An 18877-nucleotide genomic window follows, 5' to 3' on the forward strand; every position below is an offset into this window, starting at 1 on the left:
TGTCTGCTGAAATGTAAGAGTGTTATAAGTCTTCTGAAAAGAAAGAGGGAGGTGCCTGGGTTTATCTCACTTAAAGCATGGCTCAGAGACATTTAGAATTAATATATAATACGTTCACTTTACTTTTAGGCCAATCCTATAGCTAGCTCATACATTTAATCTTGTTTGTTGCTTATGCGGAAAGCTGAGAAAGATAACTTTAAAAGTTATATTGACCTGCAATATAGGAAACAAAATAACTGCATAGGTTCTGCTCAGAAGTAGCTACAGTTACAAAGTAGGAGAAAAGAAAAAGCATGATCGTAAAGTCAAAAGTTCATGGCTCTGATATGGTGGAGCCCCTGGGAATGTTTTATTTCCTAGAATGCTATGAACTTCATTTCCTAAAACATCTTCAATTTAATTTCACTTTAACATACGACGCAAACCTATCGTCAGCTATTTTGAGGTTAGCTGAGAAGAAAAGGATGCTGAAAAAGAAATGCCCTCTTTCTCCAAGAAGTTAGAAATCACTGGTTTGACTCGATCTGTGTTAAGATCCATGGAGTTCTCTGCCCATTTGTTTCTCAATTTAGTGTATTCCTATGGACAAATAGACAGACTCTCATATCCAGAGAAACGCCCAAATATCCCCAGACACACCCACACCCCCTTAATCCTTTGGTACATATAATTAGATGGCTCATAAAAAATGATAGATAAAATTCAATTGTTCAACAGAATTTATAGGCCACGTGGCTTCTCGTGAACTTACCTGCCCATAAAATGCCACACGATAGTAGCGGCCAAACAGCCGTTTCTCTGAGTTCACCACCTCTGCCACTTTCAAATAGGACCGATGAATGTCGTAGTAGAGATCTGACAATTTCTGAAATCATAAATCGAAGGGTTTCGTGAAGATGACACTGACATAAAAAATAGGGATTTTCCACTTTTGAAAATAGTAAATAATCAACCGATTTAAAGTAGGATATTTTAACTAACTTCTGGGTTTAGAAAACGTACTTTGAAGTCTCTCTGCTTCTCAAAGACGGCAATGATGGGCTTGTTGACTTCCGCGATGAGTTCATACCTCTCAGACTTCCAAAGAAACTCCACACACATGTACAGCTGCTCCACCAGGATATTCTGCAAATCCCAAAACCAAGGCAAAATTGTACATGATTAATATTGTAGCTCATCCTTGAAACTGAGTTTCAAAACTGTTGCATTGCCTCTCTCATTGTGGGAGTTTTGTGTTTCCTATCTTTGTTACTGGCTTTTACATCCGTCCAGCAAGCGACTGTGGCATCATCTTGGATTCTTCCCTTTCCCTCACGACCATCATTGGTCCCTTAAACTTGCTGATTTAAATCTATAAAATGTCTTCAGGTCTGTCCAGTTCTTTCCATCCCCACTGTCACTGACTTAGGTCAATCCCCTACAATAGTCTTCTAGCTAATCTGTTTTCCCACTCCAGTTAGCCTTATGTCTTGCTTTCCAGCAACATTTCTTTCTAAAATGTAAATCTGATCATGAGATCACCACCGCTCTAAACCTTTGAGGGAACTCCAGTGTCTATCAACTGCTGGCCAAACTCTCCAGCACGGCATTAAAGGAGCTCCACAGTCAGGCACCAGCCTCCCTTTCTGTGCCCTCTCTTTCAGCATCCTGCCATGGACTTCGTAGTTTGGCCATGTTGTACCATACCACTCCATTCTTAGGATGCTTTCTCATCTCCACACTTTTGTCTGCGTTGTGGCTGCAACTTTAAGAACGTTATTTTCTCATTTGACACCTTCAAGTCCTATCAAATGTCAAGAACCAGTGCAAAAGACTAGAGAGCTTTTATTGACGTCCCATTCATCTCCATTCCAACTGCTTTCATGTAAAAAATTGTTCCCCTTTCAATTGCAGCCATATATGATGCCTAGATTTTTAGTTACTGGATCTTAGACTGGCTACTCCTCACCCTGAAGGAAGTTTGTCTTTCTCTAGATTCTAAACTCTTTGAGAGAGCTAGAATTATGCCTTATTTAACTTTGTCTCCCACCCTTAACTCAATGCCTCACATACAGTAGTCGTTTAATAAACCGTCAACTGAATCAGATTATACTCTCTAAGGTAAGAGGATAGTACTGTTGGAATGTTTTCAATAACGTCTTTTAAGAAAAGATTCTTAAACATTATTAGAAATAGTTAATATAAATATGTAGTTACATTTACTGTTGATTTGCAACAAACACTAAATTAACATAGAACCATATGTAAAGTTTCATTAAAATCTACCCCCAAATTTCCTTTCTGTATCCTTTTGTTCAATCTATGTAATATTATGATTTTTAAATATTTATTTTATGAAATATTTTATTTACTTGATGAGGGGAGCTCTATTTTCTTCACAAGATTTGTTGTTCAGTAATTCCCAGCAGAAAGCTGCTTCTTTTCATTAATGAAAAATAACCACGGTTTGCATACCAGAAGGTTTTCTGCAGAAACTAGTGAGCCTTTCTCTTCAAGTGTATTTGTAAATACACTTTCTAATGCATTAAAAAAAGCTGTGGCCAGCTCACAAAATTTTCAGCATCCCTTACCACATTTACCAAAGGCCTGGAGATTTTACATCTTAGAGAAGAGCTGATCATATATATTTGGGTTCATCTTAAAGAAATAAAGTTTAGTTTAAATTTTCATTGAAAATTATGCTTTATCAATGGAATCTGATATCTATCAATCTTAGCTTAATTTCAGCCTGCATTTCATTTTGTCTAAATCATATAATAGAGCAACTTTATTTGATTTCTGAATAAGATTTTCTCTCTCCTATTTAGCTTAATATTACAATTCCATGCATCATTTTACTCAACTACTGTAGGCTAGATCATTTTGGTCTAACCTCATTGTATGGTGTGTCTTGCATTCCCGAATCCTCTTTCATTGCTCCTTCCTCTTTAATATTTGGTGTAATGCTCAGGAAAGCCGGCCAGCCCATGGAGAACATGCCTTGAGAGGGCCAAGCAAAAGGCAACATTATTATTTGAGCCAAATCTCACTTGGATTAGATAATGCTTTTCTTCATGACATTACAAGTGGTAGTATTATAAAGCTCACACAAGATGGTTAGATTATGACTGTTGATAAATACTGTCTGCCAGGAAACCAATGCTCCCCTTTTAAATTCATCTCATTTTCAGGTGACCCATTTTCTATAAGAAGCTGGCATGGGATTATGGACAGAACACAGGATTTGTGGATAGATATAACTCCGATGTTGTGGATGAATTAACCTCTTTGAGACTGTTTCCCTCATTTGTTAAACCGGAGACATTAATCTCTATCTCAAAGGATGTCGAAAGGATTCAAAACACTAATATTTGAGGAAACACCTGGTATTATCAGTACATTATAAAGACAATACTCAATACTCACTAACTTTCACTCTTTTGTGTTATCTAGAAACCTCGAATTTTCTAAGCACCTTGGCCACCAAGATAGAAAAAAGTACAGCTTTGCAGATATATATGGAAACAGTTGATAATGAGAGTGTCCCCAGAGGTGGGCTCTGATCTGAATGGCGGGGAATATGAGTGGTTAGGAGCACGGCCTGGAGTGACAGACCAGCTGTGGAACTCTGGCCCCATCACAAGGTAACCACAAGCTCTGGGCCAGGTCGTTTAACTTCTCTTGGTTTTCCAGTAACAGGAGCACCTCACTCACAGACTCTTTATTGGCAACTAACTGAGACGTTGCGGCTACAGAGTGTAGGGCAGTGCCTCCCCTGGAGCAAGAGCTTTTTAAGTTCTAGCTAATACTCTTGCGGATATTTCCATTTTAATAATCAGATCATCAGCTACGTGACTAAATCTACACCCCCCAAACACGCTAGACATTATAATTATAATAATGATTGCAACCTAATCCTTGCATTACAAAATTCTACTTTCCTACTTTTTTAATAGCAATATTAATTCTGTAATTAAACATATTAAAATATATGAGAATTGATTATAGCAGAAAAAGTCATGACATACTTCTTGCAGGATGAAGATCATTATTATGGCTGTATTTTCTAGAGTCACCTATATTTGCCTATATTCTTATCATGCACACATTGTAGTGAAGGGATGGTTCACCTCTCCAACTTAGAAACATCATAACATAAAGTATAGTGAGGACTTCAAAGACATGACAATGCGCTTCAGATATATGCCAATGGATATGAATATACAATGTGAATATATAATCATAAATGATCACCTTCCTTAATTTGAAGTTTACCAAACAAATACATCCTCTTCACAGTGGGTATGTTCTATTCCAATATTACTTTAGGTCTAAAAATGGGTATGTAAAAATTCTTGAATATTAAAGGTTTACACAACATTCTGGGATATAAGTTTCTACCACCTCTCAAACTGACACTTAGTTTTACCAGTTTTCTTCAATTTTGTATTGAGTTAGAATTTGATATAGTCTTTATGGAACTGTATGGTATCTAATGATGATAAAAAAATAGATGGAGAGGAAGGGCATGTTAAGTAAAACAATGATGATTTTGATGACTTGCATAGAACAATAAGGCTACATAGGAAGTGTGGAACTGAGCAAGAAGATCCTTGAATTTTAGCGTGGATGTCGCCATGATGCCAGGTCTGGTCACTTCTCCAAGGCCCTCAAGTGAGTGACCTCACTGTCTCACAGTTCACTCAGGTCATTTGGTTCAAATGTCTTATTTGCAAAACCCACTGAGATTCTTTAGAAAATATATATGTACTTAAAGGCATAAGGGGCCAATTATGTTTCCAAACTATTCTAACTAAAGTCCTTTGACCTTTTGTTTAGCTATTTTGATCTTAATATCTAAAGATTTGTTTCTGTTGTTCATACATTGAGTTTCCCACCGCATTTTAAAAGTTAAGAGTGTGTTATCAAATATATTACAGCTCACAAACTTCGAGTTTGAACAAACTTTTGCAAGAGAATATAGATTAAACATATTAACTATATGGTCACATTTTTTACAAAGAGTAATTCTTTAGTTACTGTTACAAAATCTTTTTTATCAGACACTAAAGATGGAATATTTTTAATTAAAGGCAATCCATACTGTAAATTATTATGTTGCAAACTGTCAGAATCAGCTTATGCTTTTAAAAAGGGAAATGAAATACGCTGATTATAAGTAAAGTCCTGTATATATAGCCAATGTCTCCATTTTTGCATCCCTTATTTTGAATAAACAGTTTTATTCCATTTCAAAATTAAAATGGATTTCTCTTGCAATTTTAAACAGTTCATCAATTCAGAAGAAAATCCCACAGGCAGACCAGCATGCAAATTGGCAGCAAAATATGGCCACAACTCATAATAATGTGGGATAAGATGCGGCTCTATCTTCTGAGAATTTTTCAGTAATCTAAACTTCATAAATTTTGGATGTATGGGATTTCCGATGGTGGGAACTTCGGGTTTTTACAGAGTAAGTTATGTAGGTCTGAAAGAGTTTTCGCTTCTAGGAATACATCTCAGAAAGTTTTATTAAAGTAAAATTTAAGCAGCAACTTGATTTCCTCTGCACTGTTACATGGGGGTAAGGGAAACTGGTGAGATCACTCACTTCCTCCACCGGGAGTTGTTAGTAATGGGTTGTTATCACAGGGGTGGATGTCCTCCGGGAGCAGGGATGCTGTGCAAATCTTTTCCATTTTCCAGTAACCTATGGTAGTGCAAGATGAGGTTAGGACATTGCTACAAGTCTGTGTTAAAACAAGCTTATGAAACTACAAATTGTTAACCAAGGAAGCATTCTCATGTTGAACTAAGAAGGTGACCATCCAGTTAGGCTTGTGCATCTAATAAACATGATAATAGCATGAAAAAGAAAGTTAAAACTTAAAAGTACAGCATAATTAGAACTATCTCTGAACATTAATGTTGCTTAATAAAACAACAGAGATTAATAAAATCTAAAATTAACACATGAATTTTAAGTTAGGTTTCAACGTGCTGCTTTCTAGACTTTTCTCACAGCACACTATCATCTTACCCTTTCTTTTTAGGTACTCTGCGATGAGGGCAGCTATATGGATGTAACACATAGCAGCCTGTAATAAAAAAGAAAACAGCTTCAGAGGAAGACACATCGTAGATGTTACTATTTATCTAATTAGGACTAATCTTCCAAAGTGAGTCAGCATTCCATGTCAGAATACGTGGAGGAATCCTTTTAAGGATAGAACTAAAAATAAGAGTCAATTAGATTTCCAAAAAGTTCACAATCAAGAATAAAATGCATATTTGGGAGATTTTTGGTTTGTTTTTCTTGATGTAGTTTACAGGTGGGTGAATGAGATGGACCGAAGAATTTTCTCATAGAATTATCTTCCTTTGTTAATATCTAAGTCTCTATCCTTTTCAATCCACAGTTCTCTTAACAAGAAAAATATCAACTGATATAAAATGATATAAAGTTGATATAGTTGATATAAAGTTGATATAAAAACTATATATATAGTTGATATAAAGATATAACACATATATATATCAGCTATATCAACTAAATTGGAAATAAAAATAAGCTCCCTTCTTTTTCTACCTTCAGTAATGACCCCTCTTTGAATTTCTATTGCCCTTAAAATGGTTGCCTCAGAAGGTGGCACTTGATTGAATAGCGTGACCTAATGTAACGTGTGTGCTTCCCTGAAACCAGAGTATACGGACGATACTTTATTTTTCTCTAACATCTCCTATAAAGCCTTGAACATTGCTGAACACAACTCGAACTGAACTGTTGAAGATTCCAAATGACTTCAGCTCTTTCCTTTTGAAGTTCTGTGCAGGAATTTCACCATTTTCAGGGTGGTCCAAGGGACCTTGGGGTTTCTCATTCTTGTCTTTCACAAATTGCTTTCAAACGAGGCCTCTAGTCAACTTTATTTCCATTCCGGAGTCTCTGATCTACCACATGCATTTAGAAGGGCTTCAGGTTTTAGAACTACCCTTGATAAGTTAATCTCTTCCCCACAGGGGCGTATTTCTGAGGATAAGGCAGAACTTCCCATTTAGTGTACGGAAGCCACTCGGGTCCTGTGAATCCCTGCATATAAATCCACCACTGTTTAAACAGACACAACAGTCAGTTATTGATTTATAACTTTCACAAAGTGGAATCTCCTCACCTGGCTCTCAGGAGCGTTCATTTTTCCATCGCCAGTTCAGCCTCGCTGCACATGAGGACAGATTAACCCAACCTGAGCTTACTCACCATGGGGGCAAGCTTCGCCCTCCAACTCCAATTGCAGGGAAGAAGTTTTAAAACAGAACATTAACTCATTCAACTATCAATTTCTAGACACCCTTACAACCATCCTCCCTATTTACCATTTAGTTCTGCATTGCACGCCCTACAATGACAGTTGCCACTTCCAACTCTGGCCTTTAGTTGAGGTCATTTATGTGGAGTCAGAAATCCTTAAATCCTACATGCAAACTTAATGCACTAAATATATAATTAGGTCATATCTAGATTAGAAATTATGGTAACTTTTTATGTTCCTGCTGCCAAGGAAAATCCAATTGTGCTGCTAACGAGGACAATGCTGATGGAGAAGGACCCAGCCTTTGCTAATCACCTCGGATAAGTCTCCATTTCTCGCATGAATCTTGGCCATGCTTTCCAGCCAGGTCCTCCGTAGCTCGGGGGTGCTTGCGTAGGAGTTTGCCAGGCTGTACTGGAGATCCACCAGCATCTCGGGGTCCTTCTCATGCTCCTTCATCTGAGCCGTGGCCATCAAAACAGTCCTGATACGTTTAGTCAGATCTTTCACCTCTGCTGGGAAATTGCTGTTCTTTGGAAAAGAGAGAGCCTGAGTCATTATCTGTTTCGAATTCGTAAGTTAATTTACTTCGAGTTATGCTATTAATTATGGCTTGGCATCACAGGTTGGTGAATTTTATGCATTGTTCATAAATGTGTACATTCTTTACATATGCACTCTACGTATTGGGATTGCGGTTATAAACATTTGAAAATAAGAGTTGTTGTTGACTCTATTCTTTTGTCTTCTAGCCGACTTTCTTCTAGTAATAGCATCCTGATTGTCCTTTGAGATGCTCTCCTCCCTGGCTCTAGTTCATGTGATTTGAATGGGTCTGCTTCAGTCCCGGGTACCAAGGGTAGCACACGATACTGGCCTGGCCCGTCACATTCTTTGATCCCCCCTGACCACGGTGATTGGTTTAGGGATGGGTACATGATACAAGTTTGGGTCAAAGAGATTCAGTTCTGGGACTTTAATTGGCACTAGAGAGCAAGGTGCTTTTTTCACTCAAAGAATGCTACCAGTGTCCTCAGAATTTCTGAGAGGGTAAGCTCATGGGGAGAGCCTACCTGGAAATGAAGTAAACAAAGGAAAGATGAACTGAGAGACAGAAAGAGAGGCAAAAATAGAGGCAGTAGTGGGATGTGATCCAAAAACATTATTTTGATCCCTGGGTTCAGCCATGCCTGAAGCTAGACTCTACCCTTGGACTTTTCAGTATAATGACTGAAGGTGAAGTCTTTAGAAAGTTCTAAACGAAAGATAACATGAATTTGACCAAGAATGGGATTATGAGAGAATGACCCTATTTCTGGATACCTGTGGTTAGTTTTCTTGTTACATACCATTTAACCCCACATCTTGGAAATTCCGCTTAACAGATTATATGCTGAAAGTGTAAGAGCTGATGACCAATTTAAACAAGCAAACTCAATGTAACTACTCCAAGTGTCAATCAACAAGATACGGAATTTGTGTTTTTTTAATGATTTTGCCATCTCACAAAAAGAATCCGGTTTGGTTTATTCCTAATTCTTTAAAAAAGCCCACACAGCATTTCTTACTTTCATTTGCTTGTCTCCATTAGCAAAATTATTGGCAATTGCCAGCGAATGTTGAAACCGAGAGCCTCCAATGCCAGCATCAGCTATTAGCTGGCTTACGGCCTTGATGAGCTGCAAGAGAAAAGACAATGGAACCTTCAAAGTAAGTAACTCAAAAGAAATAGTTTTAAAGAAATCCACGGGATTGGACGAATCTATCATTAGCTTCTCTCTTAGGCCCAATGAATGACATCTTTATGTATTAAATCTTCAGAAGTCCATGTAATCTAGGGCTTTTCTTATAATTTTAAATACTTAAGGAAGGCTGGAGGAATCTTAAGATGCCTTGAAGGAAGAAATTTATGCATTCAATATCTGGTGGGATTTGGCATCCTAGAGACAACCATGGTTTCCTGATTGTGTATTTCAGATAATTTTATTCCCCGGCAGAGGAAAGGACAAGTGCAAGTGAAATTATGGGCTTGGCTGATTTCTGCCCGGCTGCCCTCTTCCTATGAACCAGAACTGAGTGTGATGGACATCTTTAAGGAGGAATCTGGAGGAGGAGTTGATAACCGGCAGCCCTGGGGACAGTAGGTGTTCACCAATGCTGAAACAGACGAGTGCTTTTAACAACAACATTAATGAAACTTGGCAGCACTTACTTGTAAGTGGGACCGGACAATTGACTTCTGCTTGTTAAATTCAAAATTCTTCCTCATGAAAAAGTACAGAAGTGCTGATGCTTCTGTCTGAGTTGACCGTGACCTGTGATTGCAGCATTTTAGGACTTCATAGCAGAATGATCCACACAGGTCGGCTGGCCCTTGAAAGAACGCTGAAGGAAACTATGGAAATGGAAGCACCAGTGAAGTGAGAAACATTCCTTATTTTGTTCTATTCATTCTCCTATCTTAAAATTCCTTAGAACAAAATCTTTCTTCTTTCTTTGTTTAACTTAGTCTTTTTCTTCCTTTTGCAAGTGGAAGAGGTTATAATTTTATTTATTAAAGTCTATGTTAGTATTTCTCTTTTTTTCCTAGAAATAATCATTTTCTATGTTGTAAGTATCCCTTACATCAATAACTGAATGAGAACTTGGACATATTTTCTCTTCACCCAACATTGTAAAACCAGAGGGCTCCTCAATGGTGGTATCTGTATCTACTTTAATGTGGAATCTTTAACTTGGCAGGAATGGATGTCACAGTTGGTGTGCATTACACCTAATTGTCTGCCACAAACACTAAGAACCCAGAGAACTGGTGTCCAGATGCTAATTTTATTCCCTTTTGAAATCTAAGCCAATAGGCTGTCAGGCTTTGAACTTATTTTGAGATCATGAATCAAATACATTAAAAAAATCAAAAAAATAGTCTAATAAAATCAAATAAACCAAAATAGAAGAAAACAAACCTTCTTCCCTCCATACTGAGAGATGCAGGGGCTAATACGTGTTTATCAGCATCCTTCACTGAGCTTTCACGGGAAGCTGGGGGACCCTTACCTTGCATACAAATAGTCGCAAGGAGGCAAACACGTGTTTCAGCGCTGTGGCTGACTGGTTGACTTGGAAAAAGAGCATGTAGGTATCAAAGACCCTTTTCATCATTGAATTTTGACATTCAGATTGTTGGAGTTGTCTCTGGAAATTAACCACGGAAATTATTTAGGATGAGTGAAAGGACACTTATATTCTTTCAAAAGATATTTATCATGAGCCTACATAGTAGGAGCAATTCTGGGTGCTGGAAAAAAATGCTAAATAAGAAGTTAAGGTCTATATTCCCAACAAAACTTATATAGCAGTGAATGAAAAAAATGACTAAATAAGAAAATAGAGTAGAATGATACGATATGATAGAAAGGAATTGCTTTGGGGGTAGGATTACTTTAGGTAGGGTGGTTGGTTAAGATCTCTCTAATGGATGAATTGATGTATGAGCTGAAAAAGTCTGACCATCTGGGAGGATTGTCCAAGGAGAGAGAAACAGCTAGTCCCAGGGACTTGAGTCAGAAGGGAGCTTGTGAGTTCAAGGTCGAGAAAAAGGAGCAGAGTAGCCTGAGCATGGTGAGTGGGATGGGATTGGGAGAGAGGTTAAAGACGAGGCGACAGATAGGCAGGTCCTCGTAGATCTAGGTAACGCCTGTAAGATGTAATAGATTTGATGGACATTTCCCTTGAGCAGTAAAGAATGAAAATACAGTTTTTGCTTTTTCTGCCACCATGCTGACATTTCACCTGAAGGCAGGTTCTCTTGGTGTAATCATTCTGTTTGGTATAGATGTTATTAAACGGATCCAACTTTTCCTACTTTAATTCTTAACACCTGTAAGCTCATTAGATCCAGCAAATGTTTTTAACAGTTTTATTGAGGTATAATGGACAGACGATTTCTACTGCATTTTCTAACATTTTACATAAATGGAATCATACAGTATATACTCTTTTTGTTTGGCTTCTTTCACTGAGTATAACTGAGCACTATTCTATTGTATGGACATACTATCATTTTTTTGATCCATTCACCTGTTAAAGTACATTTAAGTTGTTTCCAGTGTTTAGTTATTAAAAAATAAAGCTTCTAGGAATATTTGTGTACAAAATTTGTGTGGACAAATGCTTTTATTTCTCCTGAGTAAATACCCAGTATTGGAATGGTTGGTCACATGATAGATGGACATGTAACTTTTTATATTGCCATACTGTTTTCTAAAGTGTTTGTACCATTTGGCGTTCCCACCATCAGTGAATGAGGATTCCAGTTTCTCCATATCCTTGCCAAAACTTGGAATGGCCAGGCTTCAACTTTAGCCATTCTGATAGTATGTAGTGGTATCATATCAACAAAGATACTGTACAGACGGCAAATAAGCACATGAAATGATGCCCAATATTATTAGTCTGTTGGCTCTAGCTGTCGTTTGTCTCTCCCTTTGAGACTGAAAAAGTAAAGTCACATTCTCACTCAGCCCAGCTTGTCTCATGTGAAACAGGAGAAATTAGCAAGAGAGTATCTACTATTTGACAGTAATGAAATATGTATGTGTGTATCTGTCGAGCATTAGCCAACTCCTGATAAAATCTGAATCTCATCTTTAACATGTTTTCCATTCACGCTTAGGTTGATTTGTGTGAGGTTGATTAATTTCCAAAAATATTTTGAAAACATGTTCTTGAATCATAGGACTTTTCTACGTCCCATTTTACCATGTGGCAGAAGATGGTATAATGACACTCACCTGGTGAACCTGAGTGAACAGGGATAGCAGGTCTAGAATAGTCAGGCAAACCTCTGTAGCGATATTGGCCTCTGTGTCCACGTGATGCACGATGTCTATTTCATTGGAGTTGCCTACAAAATGCAAGGTAGAACATGCAGAAACATCCAAGATGACTCTTTGTACCCTAGAAAGGACTTTCTTCTATTACAACATATCCAGTGTTTACTGGTGTTTTGATGAATTTATTAAAGTGCTTTGGTTTGTTCAATTTCCTTATAGGCTAAACCAAAAACACTAGACAGAGTCCTTAGTGGGTGCTATAGACTGAATGTTTGTTACTCCCAAATTCATACATTGATGCCCTGATCCCCAATGTCATGGTATTTGGAAGTTGGGTCTTTGAGAGGTAATTAGGTCATGAGAGTGCAGCCCTCATGAATGGGATTAATGTCCTTATAAGAAGCGACACCAGAGAGATGATGTCTCTCCGTCATGTGAAAGCACAGCAGGAAAGTGGCCATCTGCAAACCAGGAAGAATGCCTTCGCCTGACATCAAATCTGCTGGCCTTGACCTTTGACCTCCCGTCCTCCAGAACTGTGAGAAATGAATGTTTTGAAGCCACTCAGACTATGGTATCTTGTTGTGGCAGCTCGACCTGACTAAGACAGTGTGTGTGCCCTTTTCACACATCAGCTGTAGGGTTTCCAAAGGACCAGAGTTGTCTATTTTCCATTATTTCTTACTTCTTTTCCATTAATTCAGCCATTGATAGGGTCATATTTCTTCCATAACTAGTCTGGGTCAAGTTTTGTGCTCCAAGGCTGTTGGCCAAATATACAGCCTCAGTAGACAGTCTGCACTAATGGCCTCCTCAGAAAGGCACCAAATGGATTCATAGGTGAAGTAAGGCCTGTACCTTCAAACAGATAACTGTGGCCACATGTCTGTAATCTCTAACATTTACATGATACAAAACCCTGGGCCCCATTTTTCCCTCATTCACACGCTGGAATGTGTGCGTTACTGGTTTCAAGATGTCATGCTTACTGCTTCTAGGACGTGGCCAACTTTCTGCTCTTCCTAAAGAGGAGACAGCAATAATCTGGTTGAGAGAGGCCCCCATAACCCTCATAAAACCAAAAGCCACTTGTTTGCAGAGGAGCTACACTAAGCATACTATATTGAGAGTTTTGCTTTTCCCTTTTCTTCCTCACAAGGATACTATAGTTTTTTTAAACTCCCTGGTGATTCTCTCCTCTAAAAATAATTCCCTGGGGAACAGCAAGCCTAGAAAGCAGCGGTTTCACTGACATGACAACATTCCTTACATTTCTGAAACATGATAATGTATTTCACGTCCTACGCATACATTTCTCCTTACATTTCTGAAACATGATAATGTATTTCACGTTAGAGCACAACGGATAACCATCTTGTTCCTATTATTTCTGGTTTACTTACTGGTCATGGTATTGTCTAACATCTGTAAGAGTTTTGGGTTAGAAAGTGCATTTTTGCCTCGAATTATAGGTAAAGTTTGTGATCTGTGCTGCTTATGTCCTTCATGGCTGGAGGGGGTGGGCATCCTGAAAATTAAATAAGAAAAATGGTTAAAGTTAGAGGGATAAGATATCCAACTGTTCATTGAAATATTCTAAATTGAGTCAAAAATTAAAAAATTTTGAATAGAGACTTTATTAAAAATATTAATGATAGGTGACATGATGAAAGGGACTTTTAAAAGTACTTTTGGAGAAATTTTATTTAAGCCAAAAATGGATTCAGAAGAATAATAGATGCTGAAATTAAATCTGCACAAGCATATTCATCACTATTTAATGAAATCATGGGAACCCAAGGATGTCGAGTTAGCTATTAGTTGATCAGGAAGGCACAGTGGCAGACATTAAAAAAGTACAATGCTGTATAACTCAATTGTATGGAACTATTTTTGGGAGGTAAAATGCAAAAAAGTAAGATCTGGTCTAAAACAACCCTTGCATTCTTACTTCTTTGTATTTGGAAATTCCTCCTGATTTGTATTCCATTTGTGTGTCATGCCCACAGAGGGGCTGACATATGATCATTCAGTGCCTCCTTGGCACTTCCAGCTGGGAAAATGAGCCAGTGTTATTGTAGAAGTAGGGATACTTGTCATTCTTGCCTTTCATTTCAACTATCATTTGGCTAAGGTAACAGAACATTTCTTTGAGGAAAGCAGGCAATAGGAGATACCTTGAAGAGTCAAGCCTCGAAAAGAGGCAACGGTTTTCTCTTTGTCACGCTCCTCAAGGCTTATTTGGTTCTGGCTAAATCAAGTGGTCTGGTTGGATGGAGGCCCAGGAGATCTGACTTTGGCTTTCAGTAGCCAGGGGAGTGTGCGTCATTCCTGTAGCTACAGGGAACAATGGGTTTGCGGTTGCATGGCTTGGACCTTTGGGACTGGTTTATTTGCAGGTTTTGAGTCTACTTCAGTCTGGAACTCCTGGAGGAAAAGCCCTGGTTTCTAGAAGGGGAGTGGTGGGAATGACCAAGACCTTTCCAGATGGTTCAGCAAGGAGCCTGAAATCTAACTCACCAAACATCTATAAAACTGCAGTGACCTCAGGTGGGTTACTATTGTCATTAAGGGTGGAAAGTAATTGTTTATAGTCCTCTATTCTATTGCTATTTGCAAAACATGCCCATTGCATTTTTTCATTTACTTTCTTAACGGTGGCAATTTCAAGGGGTCCCCATGGGCAGAGAGGCGAAATTTATTCTATGACTTATTGGCTATATACCACTTCCAGATTTCTTTCTAAAACTCTTTCTAAAATATAGCTATTTTCATATTATACATTATTATGATAACTCTGGGAAGAATAAATCAAACTGGAGAAAATTTTAGCAAAGAATTCTTATTTACTAGACCCAGAGGAGGTTGAAAGTAGGATTTCTGGGCAAATGTTTCCTTTAGACTAGGCTAAAGAAGGATGATGACCCCAGGTCCTATATACTAGTCATATCAGTCTAAGGACCAGGAAATTTAAAGTGAGCTTACGGGGCCATTCATGCTTCCTCATTGCTTTTGATCATTTAAATAACAATTTCAGCTTTAAGAACACTGCTAACATATTACAAATACTGAAAAGGATGGGGAGATATGACCCCATATATTACTTTGTCACTAGGAAATTAGCAAACATTAAAGGAGGCATGTATTGGAATTATAGCTTTTCAGGTCCAATTAAATTAAGATATTCATAAACCCTTATTCTATGCAAGGCATCGTCCTCTAGGTCCACATAAATAAGGCATAATCCTTGCTTCTTAGGTTTTACAAGCTAGTGGAGCAGATATGGAAGTATTTAAAAAGTGTCTTCAGAGAAACATACAGAGTTACTTGAAATCTGCATTTGGTTTGAAATATATATGTACATACATATGCATGTGTGTGTGCACACCTGCTGTGAATCCACACCCCCACATATACATCCATATATACACACACGTACACACACAATACACTTTTAAATATCAAGCCAATGTGACATTACCATTGTGACAAGAGACCTGACGTTTGGCAGGAAGGATTAGATCCTTTGAGAGTTCCATTGTTCTGGGTGGACTGCACAAATTTATACGCAGCAGCAATTTTTCTGCAAGAAAAACTGAAGTTTTAATCATAGCTCGGTATTATAATTTATACATAAATAAAGAATGGCAACTGAGAAAGCAATTACCAAGCAATGAAATATTTCACGTTATGAAAAATAAAATCACATTTTCTCCTGGATATGGGAAATTGAGGGTTTAGTGAAGGTGCCAGGGTTTTTGTTGTCTCTCATGAGAAAAGGATGGCAACACAAAGTTATTCTAGCCTATTTTTTCTTTTTTAGTTTACTGGAAGTATTTTCTTAAATAGGTATCTTGTAAGTTATATCCATATAAAGAGAGATAAATTAGCTAAGAAGATACATGAAATGTGGTTTCCTTTTAGAAATATATGTCTTGTGCTTTTCTCCCTAGACAGCTTTAACGATTCCTAGATCTACTGTGGGTCTATGGCGATTGTTAAATTTCTGTCGAATGTAAGGTTAACCTTATGATCCTTATTTGCATTTTAAAATTTCTAACATATGTCTATAAATCTAACTTGAAACATTAATATGTGTCATAATTCTTTTTAAAAGACCAGATTAACCTACTGGAATTAATTATTACCTTATTATATTGCGTTTTCCTAGGTATCTGAAATTTTGAAGACAAACGCTAGAAAGAAAAAAAGTCACATTCGAATTATTCAGGCCCTTTAATTTATACAAATTGTTCATCTGAGTACATTCAAAGAAAAATACTACATTTTCTTTAAATATTTTATGCACTATTATTGATAGATAATTCACTATATGGGTACTTAGAATGAAGGATGGTATATTAAACTATTTTGAATATTCTAGAAAAAAGTGTTAACTAATCAACTCTATAACTTACTCCAAGATGCTGAAGAAGTCAGACACCTCTGGACTGGGCGCTCTTTGCCAGTAGGCGATCAGAGTCTCTGAAAGGAAACACCACATAGCATGAGCCTCTTTGAAGTTCAAAGCTTTCTTGTTTTTTTAAAAAATTTAATTTTAAAGCGTTCTCTTTACCCTCTGAAATTGTTTTCATAATATGAAGAAAGCACATAAGAAGACTCCTGGTTTCTGCTTGATCTAACTTGTCAAAGCGAAGCGTTGAGCCTATCAAAGACAAGGGTCTTGGGATCTAGGAATCAAAGAAGCAATAAAGATTAAGTAAGAGAAAGAATTTTCTAACTCATAATATGTGAGTAAGTCTCTGAGGGAAGCCGTACCTTTTCACAGTTGTCAGTCTTCTCACTGCTCTTCTCATTGGTACTTGGGTTGGAGTCAAGGCTTGCTAACGACGCTCTGGAATCAGCATGGTTTACTGTAGAAATAGCTATTGATGAAAATGCTGTAAACACAAGCCACAGCACACAGATGATAATGAGATGTATGGGAACACACACAAAAGCTAAAATGATGAACCAAAAAGATGCTGATCATTGAGGTGGTAGCAGGGATGCGAAAGGTTGACACAGAAGAGGCAGGGACTGGCATTAAAGCTATGCAACAGTTTAAGTATTATTACAAATCCATGCCAGCATTAAGAATTTAGGAAAGTTTAGGCTATTATAAATGGAAATAAAGTAAAGCTAGTTCCTTTGATTTCTTAAAAAGCATTTTAAGGAAAGTTTCTGTTTTAAAAATGCTTTAATAAAAGTTCATAAGGATGCTATTGGGGAAGAAGCTTTCAATTTTTGACAGTTTCTAAGAAATTAAGATGACATTTCCAAAACAGTTCTTAAAAGTAAACTTTGAAATTGAAGGGCCATTATATTTGAAAAGGTTGTAGGCAATGAAAACTTAAAGACCGTTTCCAGAATAAAGCCATTTGATAACATCTGAGTAGATTGATCCTTGAGCCAAGTAAAAATGAAAGCTAAGTAGAAGAGGAAGTCACTGGATGGCATTCAAAGAAATATGTAAAGAGACTCTTTAGCTATATAAATGTAGTGTACTTTGACATATAGATTATGTGTAATAAATTATGGAGTGGGTAAAAAGCACAAAGATACACAATGTAAACATGGATGAGTGTTAAACACAAGTGTTCTTGGATGGTCGCAAGTACCTGCTATGGAATTTAAAACATCTTTAGAAAAGGATGTATCCACAGAGTTGGCATGTTTCATAGCTGATCCATTGGTGCTGAGGTCGTCTCTCGATCCCTGTATCCAAAGCATAGAAGAGATTCGTGGGAATCACCATATTTCAACACTGGAAACCCCATATGCCTTCTGCGATACACTTTCAATTAGGTGACATTTGATTTGAGCTTTTATATTCCAGCAAAAGTCTTCCGCCAAAGCAGGCAGCAAGAATGAATATATTCAAAACCATACTCTTAGCCACAATTTGATTTCTTAAGTGAGTTTTTATTTTAAAGATGTAGTGGAAACTATTTTTTAGGTACAGGCTAAATGGACGGAATGCTTATTTATATACCCATGGATTATATTATAGGTTATATATCATTATTATCATGAGTTTTCTTGTGTATATCACTATTACTAAAAACTAGATTTTAAATACTTATTATGTGCCAGTCTCCATGATAAGTGTTTTCTATTACATAATTGAATCATCACGAGAATCTTGGGATGGAGGTGTTCTATCTCATTTTAAGAAGAAAAAACTGGAGGCTTAAAGAGTTTGGAAAATTGATCTAAGGTCACACAGATAGCAACTGATACTGCTGGGGTTTGAACAAGGTCCTCTCCAAAAGAAATTCCAAAGGCATAGCTCCTAACTTCTAGATGGTAACATCTTGCCTAGCTACTGGATCAGCAGTGTGTTAACTGATCGGGGATTTGAACACAGGCAACAGAGTCAACTGGGTTGCTGTCCAGTTACTATGACGGCTCAGGAGGAAGGATGGCAACAGGCCCCTCCTGGGCTGTGACTATAAATCAGGAACTTGGCTGTATTAACACCAGGCAGTCATAAAGCTGATGCAGAAGGGTGAGGGGAGTGTGCACAGAGGATGGGCCCATGAATGCAACGAAGGAACCTGCCAAAACTGGAGAGAACTGGAAGGTGATGCTTAGAGCAGCGGAAAATGTAAACAAAATGCTGAAGAGATGGACTAGGTGGAAGGCTTCAGTGACCAATTTGGAACAAATGACAGTGATAGGAACATCTCAAAATACCTGGTAAAAAGTTCTTTTAATCCTTAGTTTGCTCACAGTTGGGGGAAAATG

The 18877-nt window shown here is 37.6% G+C and overlaps 1 protein-coding gene across 30 annotated transcripts in view; it reads right to left on the reverse strand.

Moving 5' to 3' along the window:
• The window catches only part of DOCK10 (dedicator of cytokinesis 10), a 263891-nt gene that overhangs the window by 24149 nt on the left and 220865 nt on the right, over positions 1–18877 (reverse strand). For 16 of the 30 annotated variants that reach the window (XM_070619963.1, XM_070619960.1, XM_070619965.1 and 13 more), the window contains exons 34-50: positions 17749–17845; positions 16907–17028; positions 16704–16818; positions 16546–16612; positions 16276–16323; positions 15609–15710; positions 13531–13655; positions 12086–12198; positions 10350–10487; positions 9508–9690; positions 8864–8974; positions 7611–7826; positions 6026–6083; positions 5597–5695; positions 2876–2982; positions 1006–1128; positions 755–868 (exon numbers count right to left, since the gene is read on the reverse strand). In XM_070619963.1, coding sequence (XP_070476064.1) covers positions 755–868; positions 1006–1128; positions 2876–2982; positions 5597–5695; positions 6026–6083; positions 7611–7826; positions 8864–8974; positions 9508–9690; positions 10350–10487; positions 12086–12198; positions 13531–13655; positions 15609–15710; positions 16276–16323; positions 16546–16612; positions 16704–16818; positions 16907–17028; positions 17749–17845 — 1938 coding nt within the window. The remainder of the gene's footprint in view (positions 1–754; positions 869–1005; positions 1129–2875; positions 2983–5596; positions 5696–6025; positions 6084–7610; positions 7827–8863; positions 8975–9507; positions 9691–10349; positions 10488–12085; positions 12199–13530; positions 13656–15608; positions 15711–16275; positions 16324–16545; positions 16613–16703; positions 16819–16906; positions 17029–17748; positions 17846–18877) is intronic. The other 14 variants (XM_070619968.1, XM_070619966.1, XM_070619964.1 and 11 more) reach the window with 3 other exon arrangements.

Source organism: Equus przewalskii, chromosome 5 (genome assembly GCF_037783145.1).
Source record: "Equus przewalskii isolate Varuska chromosome 5, EquPr2, whole genome shotgun sequence".
NCBI classification, from domain to species: domain Eukaryota; kingdom Metazoa; phylum Chordata; class Mammalia; order Perissodactyla; family Equidae; genus Equus; species Equus przewalskii.